This window comes from Pundamilia nyererei, unplaced genomic scaffold, assembly GCF_000239375.1.
Source record: "Pundamilia nyererei isolate P.nyererei 1_Seehausen unplaced genomic scaffold, PunNye1.0 scaffold00314, whole genome shotgun sequence".
In the NCBI taxonomy this organism is placed as follows: Eukaryota; Metazoa; Chordata; class Actinopteri; order Cichliformes; family Cichlidae; genus Pundamilia; species Pundamilia nyererei.
In genome coordinates this window covers 517,944-526,250 of record NW_005187715.1, presented here as the reverse complement: position 1 = coordinate 526,250, position 8,307 = coordinate 517,944, and the positions used below count along the sequence as shown (strand labels likewise).

The 8,307-nt window shown below is 41.4% G+C and overlaps 1 protein-coding gene across 1 annotated transcript in view; it reads right to left on the bottom strand.

Moving 5' to 3' along the window:
• Positions 1-2,457: 2,457 nt before the first annotated feature.
• The window catches only part of ano10b (anoctamin 10b), an 18,441-nt gene continuing 12,591 nt past the window's right edge, over positions 2,458-8,307 (bottom strand). Inside the window, exons 3-13 of the mRNA XM_013915505.1 lie at positions 7,194-7,411; positions 6,907-7,023; positions 5,273-5,611; positions 4,998-5,180; positions 4,793-4,848; positions 4,631-4,705; positions 4,140-4,304; positions 3,767-3,958; positions 3,554-3,691; positions 3,358-3,474; positions 2,458-3,267 (exon numbers count right to left, since the gene is read on the bottom strand). Coding sequence (XP_013770959.1) covers positions 3,244-3,267; positions 3,358-3,474; positions 3,554-3,691; positions 3,767-3,958; positions 4,140-4,304; positions 4,631-4,705; positions 4,793-4,848; positions 4,998-5,180; positions 5,273-5,611; positions 6,907-7,023; positions 7,194-7,411 — 1,624 coding nt within the window. The 3' untranslated portion in view covers positions 2,458-3,243. The remainder of the gene's footprint in view (positions 3,268-3,357; positions 3,475-3,553; positions 3,692-3,766; positions 3,959-4,139; positions 4,305-4,630; positions 4,706-4,792; positions 4,849-4,997; positions 5,181-5,272; positions 5,612-6,906; positions 7,024-7,193; positions 7,412-8,307) is intronic.

Genomic DNA, 8,307 nt, shown 5'->3' with positions numbered 1-8,307 from the left:
GCAGGATGGATGGTGTGCAGTCTGTTTATTTCACAGAAACTCGCATTGAAAACAAAATGCTCTTCTTGAAAAGCTCATTTCCACCTTTATGTTTTTATTCTCTACTTGATTCACAGTTCATAAAATCCTTACTACCGATCCACTGAAACAAGCTGTTTTAGCTTCTCACCCTTTAATGCAACTTTCTTCTGATTGGCGATTCTGATTGCAACGAAAGATGCAAATAGCAGGTAGGTGGGGCTTCTGTGACCAGAGTTTTTGGATCACAGGGAGTACTGGTAAATACACTGACTTCCTTATAATTTTTTTAAATCATTATTATTAACTGACAAGTGGCGCAGGAAACTTTCACACCATGCCTTTAGGAAAAGAAACAAAACATTATGAAAACACCTCACCACACACAAAACTGTAAATATTTGTCGCTGTTAAATAGTTTAATATTACTGCTGCAGATGTTTAACGCTGACATCCCTTTGAATACTTTCTGTATATGCAATAATACTTTTAAATACAGGATTTTTCTGTTTTTCAAGCCCTCAGCTGTTGGCTTTCAGAGACATAAGTCAAACTTCAATTTTCCAATTAAGGGTCAGGGGAGGAGACAGGCAACCAAACCCCATGCATGTTTTTGGACTATCAAGAGAACCCAGGTTACCCAGAAAGTACTCACACAGTCATAAGGAGACGCCACACAGAAGGACCTCTGACTAGATTCAAACCCAGGACTGCTGTGAGGGAGCAGTGCTAACCAAGTATTATAATTACACATTATAAGCAGCTGAGTTACTAAAATAATAAAATACAAGATTTATTATGCAACTCATAATGTTGTCAGCATTATATTAGTGTCATTACTGCAAAGATGTGGACATGTAGCTTTACATAGTTGTTTCACAGTAAAAATGCACCATGCAAAGAATACTGTGTGCTTTTTCTTGCAAGAGTATGATTGTGTCTATCAAATATTCACATCATTTTGTTTAGTTCTAAACGATCCAGATAAAGGAAAACAAACTGCACAAATGAGCCCAGATTGTTGTCCGTTAGTTTTCTGGTGATCATTATAATCAAATACAAGAACTTCACAACAAGTAATTCCTTCTGTCAGTTTATTGAGACAGCCAGCAAACGCTGTGGTCAGAGCTGAAACGCCGATCCTAAAAGTTTCTTTTCATTAACTCGTGACCACTTCACACAAACACACACAGGCCTACGATTAGTGTCAGGATTGTACATGTGCACCTGAAGCCTCTTGAGGAACTCTCACCATCTATCAGCACCTTTGCTGAATCAGTCCTTCAGCGGGGACCAGGCTTGTGGAAAGCTGCATGCAAGTAAAATAAAAACGTGTGGTGCCCCCTGGTGGCTGAAAAGACTACTAACGCCTAAAAATAATACAATAACTTATCTAAGAACAAGACACCACTGTTCAGCATGTGCAGAGGGCATGGTGGGCTTCCCCTAGCGGCTTCACGTTCTGCACATTTCTCATAATATCTCAGATTAATCTGCACTGAACAGTGCAATAACACTCGTATAGTGATAGAGACTACAAGGTTTTAACAAGCAAGTAAAAATCCCACACATACAAAAATAATGCATTTCTAAAAGCAAAGCACATAGCGATTCTTTGGTTGCTCCTAACTGCTTTCAGTGCAAACATTGGTACACAGTTTACTGTATTTAGCTCAAGCTAAATGTCAGGAAGTGCATTTGGTGTAAAACTGTGAGATCAGCTGTGAAGGCAGCTGCTGTGGTGATCCCTTATGACAAGAAAACAGTTGAAAGTAGCTTTTATAGTTGTCGTGTTGACAGTATCTTCAAGGGAGTATCCACAGTATTTCCTATTATTTGGTCCTTTGCATAAAAGTACATTTAGCAAAATACACCACTGTGTTTTGCTTTTTCGCTTCCAATACTCACTAAACTCACCTGTCATCGCTCCTAAAAATACAAGCTGTAAGTTCAAGCTGGAGGTTTTAAAAGCTGCAAAAATCAGTTTTTGGTGTCGGCACAAAAAATGTTTCCTTGCAAAGTTAATTTAAACATCCAGCAAGCACACAGTGACATTAGCATCTATTTAGAATTGTGCCTTTAGAGAACTGTAAACATGGATGAGCATTTAAATCATGGATGTAGACAAGCATGTATTCAAAGTATTGATTCAAGCAGCTTTAAAGGCTAACTTTTCATGGACAATTGTTGGTTTTTGATATTTACTTCATTGAAGATACAGTCGCCAACTATGAATCCCAAACTGCATCTTACCACCAGGTGGCAGCAGTGAGAAGAAGAAGACCCCAGAGAGAAAACCATGAAAAATATTGCCAAGTGTACTGCCCATCTTTAGAATTGCTAGTGGCCTTTCTTAAATATTGATTGTAAGTGCTCTATACATTTTCCTTTTAAAAAAAAAACTGCTTTACTGTAGGACAGTCTATTTGTAAAAACACAACAATTTAAAAATAATGTAAAACCTTTAAAAAGTAATTAAAACTGTAAACAGACTATGATGTTACAAGTCCATGGCATATGCTGGATCGATCCAGCCCACTTAAATCCCTGTGTATATGTATCACGATGGAGAGATATCAAATAAAGTGAAATTAAGGCTTCGCTGCGCTCAATTGTAATACCACTTTGAACCACAAGATGGTACAGCGAGTTAGTGTGTCATCCAATTATTCAAGCGAGAGTTAGCTCAACATTCACACTGAATTTGTGTTACTATCTTACTTGCCCACCTATTTTGGTAACTAGAAAAGCACAGGCCATGCTTTAAAAAAAGAAAAACATTAGATTAATCAGGAGTCAAATTTTAAGATAGCAACGCTAAAGATGCTGGTTGGGCTGGACTACTACTCTAAAATTTTCTTATAAAACGCTGCCACCTTGTGGCGAAAGTTCTAATTACATTTTAGAGGGTTTCTGCAAAAAATACCTTTGGCCTTCACCTGCAGCGTAACAGTTACATTCCCTTGTCTAATAAACTATTTAGCTGCTGTTTCAATTGCACGGATATTATGAAGATGCATTTCAAAGTGTGCCCATCACAGAAGCATTGGCTTAATCAGTGAGAAAAGAGCTGCAGATACACTTTGGGATAACACAGGGGCACAGCAGTAAACATCATGGGCCCCGCTGGAGATCCACTACTTTTCTCCTGCTGGGTTCCACACAACGCTAAAGATGGTGGCCTCCAATGACATCAAGAACCATCTCATCAACCTTGAAACACAGTTAGGACACTTCAGGTTGCAGCTTCTGAGGGGGGAAAAACAAAGAAATTATGTCATATGGATGAAGGAGTGCACCAAAATGCTAGACAATGAAGTCAGTGGAGATGGCGTTAACCTGTTCTTTCAGGGCCTGCATGGATGTGTACTCCATTTGATCCCTCTTCTTCCTGATCCAGTCGGGTTCATCGGGAATCAGGGCTGCCATAATAAACTTGATTAAGATCAGCACGTGCTGCAAACACACACGAAGATAAACATGTCAGGGGTATACACAGAAATGTGTTTGATTAGCTGTTTAGTTCTCTTCTTACCTCCCCAAAAACAGCCAACAGCAGGACGTTCGTGCTGCTCAGGCCGCCCTCGCGACACAGCTCTTGTAACCGTGGCGACAGCAGCAGCAACCAGCAGTTAGAAATAACAGAGACGAAACTCAAGACCTCGAAGGCAACCTGGGACACGAGACAACAACGTGAACTGTTTGCTCATAAACGGGACGAGCGTGACAAAGGTTCCGACCTGCTGACCTGCCACACGCCCATGTTAGCCACAGGAGGGGAGAAGGGCTTGCGGAAGAGGTTGCAGATCTTATAGGCGTCTGATCGGATCTCCGTTATGTTGTTGATGAGCAGCAGCACGGCCGTCAGAGGATACACGCAGGAGAAAAGACTCAAATACCCAAACTGCACCAGGAGCTCTATATATTCTGCAAACAGGCCCTGGGACACCACAGGAAGCTATCACTCTCAGTGTATTATAATCAAACTGTGTTTTATAATGTATTTATTGGCTTTATTCACTGATACTGGCCTGAAAAAATATTTTTAGTTGCTATTGGCCAGATTATATTTTAAATATTTCACCCTATCAGTGCATGCCTAATGTTTTCTATATCCTCACAGGAAAAACAGGCAGGGTTCTCTGGTTCCGGAATTTGTCCTCCTTAGGGTCATCTTCACTCTCTGTCCTGTGGGGGGCGCTGATGAATCTGTCCACCAGGAAAGGTATAACCACCTCTGTCACCTGGTTAACCAGCTGACTCACGATCAACAAAGACGCCAGGCGCTGAAGAAAGTAAAACAAGGAATATAATTCTGCCACCCTTTACTTCTTCCACTTTTCCACTGATTATCTAAAGGAGTTCCCCAGAGCTTCATATTAGGACCACTGCCCTTCTTTCTATATAGAATCATTTTTTTGCAGTTATAGCTTGCTAATCTCTTTCAGTTTATTTACACAGTTAAATGGGTCTGTTTAGCAGACACTGAAATAGCTGTACAGAATATATAATGTTCAACAGAAAGATTTTATTACAAAACAGGTGGGCGGAGTTAGAAACTCTAAATGAAATCTTTTGGCTTCTACCATAAAATGCGCAAGACGTAGGTTACCTTACGAAGCAGGGGCACATCCTGCTTGAAGAAGGCAATGTGGAAGAGCACGGCAAAATTGTTGAAGAAGGTGAACTGAAGGAAGAAAGGAGAACCTGTCAAAGAGGAATCCCTGTACTTTATAAGATAATGGTTCAAAAGGAGAGGAAAGCAGGAACTAACCACCAAAATCTTGGCTGTCAGATGGTTCTCGAAGGCGGACTCCTCTCTGTGGTTTTCTAGAGGGACGCAGTAAAAGCATTTCATTAAATGTGCAGGATTTCTATCCTAAAAATTGCCAACACACATACGGTTCAAATGAGAAACATCTCCACTGCATTAACAAACTCATGGGTCTGTATTCTCCTTGCAGTTCAGTCTCACTCACCATATTCAGTCAGACTCTGCGCCACGTTCCTGTAAACATTTCCTAGCATGTTTGTGTAAACGATGTGAAGCACTGAGGGTATGTAGAGCAAAGCCTGAGACAGCAGGGAGTTCCAGTCTTTGTGTAGCTGTTTCACCTGGGCCTCCCCCCAGTAGAAACACATCATACCGAGTACCACTAGCCCTGCAGGAGGAGGCGGGACAGGCATTTCATCTTTTACTGCTAAATCTTTGCAGAATCAGAGAAAATAGAGCAAAAAACATTTCTGCACCTACCTAGAAACAGCCCCACAACTGGGACCGACACCAGCACCATGCGCAGGTCTCTCTTCCATTCAGGGAAAAGAGGCTCCACGCGACCTGTAACGGGGTTTACGCCGAGGTCACCGTAGAAATTGGGCCGAGGCTCTGCAAAACGCTCTGCGAGGTTCATGGTCCCCCAGCGGTACGACAACGAGGAGCTCCGGCGTTTCCACAGCTCCATGAACACCGTGGACCAGATCATGCTGAACATCGCCTGAAGCATGTGGCCGCTGATCATCGGTCCTGAGTCATCATCATTAATTATGACCTTCGATCCCGAGACCGAATCCACCATTTCCTTCTTAACCTCACCTGTGATGACAGGAAGAGTTTTGTGTCCTGTCAGTGACATCCATACAGCGGGGCATCTCATGTTTAATAACTGGATTTAATCAGTCTGGAATCACTGGTCTTTGTGGGAGAAGATAGGACTTTAATGAAAAGGTGGGAAAAAGCCAACAACAGTCCTGCTTCAGACTGTTTCCAATTCATATAAGTTCACTTCTTCTTACAGAAAACATTTACTTTGAGCATTAGTTGTATTTTAAGTCAATTCGAGTCACTCCAGTGACAGTGAAGTAACAGGAAGTAACCTCGGGCAGAATCAGGCTCAAGGGGATGAGGGTAGAAACAGAAGACAATTCTGTGTAGGTGTTTTCTTCTTTGAAGCACAGTATTTTATACTGTATATGGTAAAACAGCATATTTCTTACCTGAAAACTACAATTTATGAAAACAACTAATAAAAATCACCATAAAACTTCCACAACTGGTTTCTGAAATAATTCTTAAAAAGTAAACTCTCATCTTGACATGTTTCTATTAAATATTAATACAAACTTCCAACAGAAGAAAGAAATGTAGTAAAAAGGGTCTGCCACTGTGCTTTGTGTTTAATTACTGGCCGTGGGAACTGCATACATAACTGTTTTGTCTGTGTTAGGTTCTCATGGTTGTCTAAGGAGCTTGAAAAGAAAGCAACTGGACTTCTTTAAGTTTCGTGAAGACGTTTCACAGCTCATCTAAGAGGCTTCTTCAGTTCTAAAACCAAATGGTAACATGACAGGGTGATGCACGGTTTCACAGCGACTTCACCCGAAACCGCTGCTGTTAATGACTCATGCCTTTTTTCACACCTTGGCTCCAGTGTCAAGTCACATGATTAATAGGTCAACAAACCTCTTAAGGGACAACGCCCACCTGGGCTTTGACTCTCCACCATTTGATTTTAGAACTGAAGAAACCTCTTTTATAGTAGATAAAGTCCTTTATTTCAGACAGTTTTTCTCTATTACTCAAAAAGAACAAATATATATCATATATTATAAGTGGCCCATTATATAAAGTAATAACTAGAGAATTAGAGAATTTGCAAAAAATGTTTGGAATCATCTATGATTTTCATTCCACTTCTCACGTGTACACCACTTTGTGTTGGTCTTTCACGTGGAATTCCAATAAAACGGATTCATTTTGTGGCTGTAATGTGACAAAATGTGGGAAAGTTCAAGGGGGCCGAATACTTTTGCAAGCAACTGTATAAGCATGTTGTTTTTGAGTGCCAAATACATCATAAAGGCCATATGTGGATAAATCCACACACCTACCTGAGAAGTATGAGATGGCCAGGCCCAGTATTGCAGGTGTGAGCAAAGACCAGGTGTAGAAATCAAGGAAGCTGAAGTAAAACGCCACAGCGCTTCCAAAATAGTCATTGACTGAATCTAATAAGTTAGACAGAGATATCTGGTGTGAGCACATCCACGCAGCCATCGATTATGAATCTTAATACGTTCCAGGAGTGACAAATGCATGTAATGTAAGATTTTTACAGCTATTTGAATGAACAAAACTGCACCCAAGCTTAAAAGCAGTGTGTTGTATTTCCACCCACCAAGTGGCTGAGCCAGCTGATTCCCCGAGTACCAGGCTTCACGGAGGTCCTTCAGTTTTTTTCGGTTGTGGAGGGGAAACGTGTCCACAACAACACCGGCTGAGGAAAGCTTCTGCCCTGCAACATCACTCAGTGTCATCACATCGAATCTCTTCAACCCAGGATGACTTAAAGACTTAAAATTAATCATAATCCCTAAACTGTACATATAAGCACATCTGAGGGAAGCAGTTCAGATCAGCGAGAAACTTTGCCATTCATATGCCAGTCCCACAAACCAAAGAAGAATAACTGCACATAAAGCCGCAGCTAAAAGTAGGTCCTAAGCAAAAGTGACGTTCATTACAAATAGGGATGGGTACCGGTATCCGTACCGGTATCTGGTGCCATCATGGCACCGGTTCTGACATAAACGGTAGTAACCAGACCGAAAAGCAGTGCACATGCTTTATTTCGGTGCTTTTTTTTCCTGAGATGTCATACACTTTGAATTCTAGCCAATCTTTTTACGTTTCTGAGGATAGTAGGCGGGCCCAGGTACGTACGTTCTTTTAGAGCAGAGCTACAGATTAAAAATGTCCAAGGCGAAGCGGTCAAAAGTCTGGCTGTACTTCACAGCAAAATATGTAAACTCAGCAGCCTGCAACAAGTGCTTTAAGGTGATACTGTGATACTGTCAAAGGAGGTAACACCTCAAATCCGATGAAACACCTGGCGACGCATAGCGTTTTTTTTTTAAAAGCTGAAAAATGCGCCATATTTGATAGCTTGCTGCGAGACCTCAGACTGAGCGCATCTACTGTGGGTGGGTTGCCGGTTATCGGACCCGGAGTTAGGAGTTAGAGTAGAGTCCTGGCCCCTAGCCCTGCCAGTGTAGCAGAAATGATGAGGATGATGACGGCAGCAGCCGTTCTTCTCTGCGTGAGTAGCTTAATGTTGTTGGTGTGTAATTTACGTTGAGTAGGCTAACCACGTTATTACATTAATGCATGTAAGGTGAACTAGCAAACATCATCGTAGTTACATGTGGCTGTCTTCTTGTTTGATGGCAGATACTCCCTTCACCCTGGCCAAAAAGGCTAAAATGACCAAAGAAAAAGTGGAAAACAGTTAA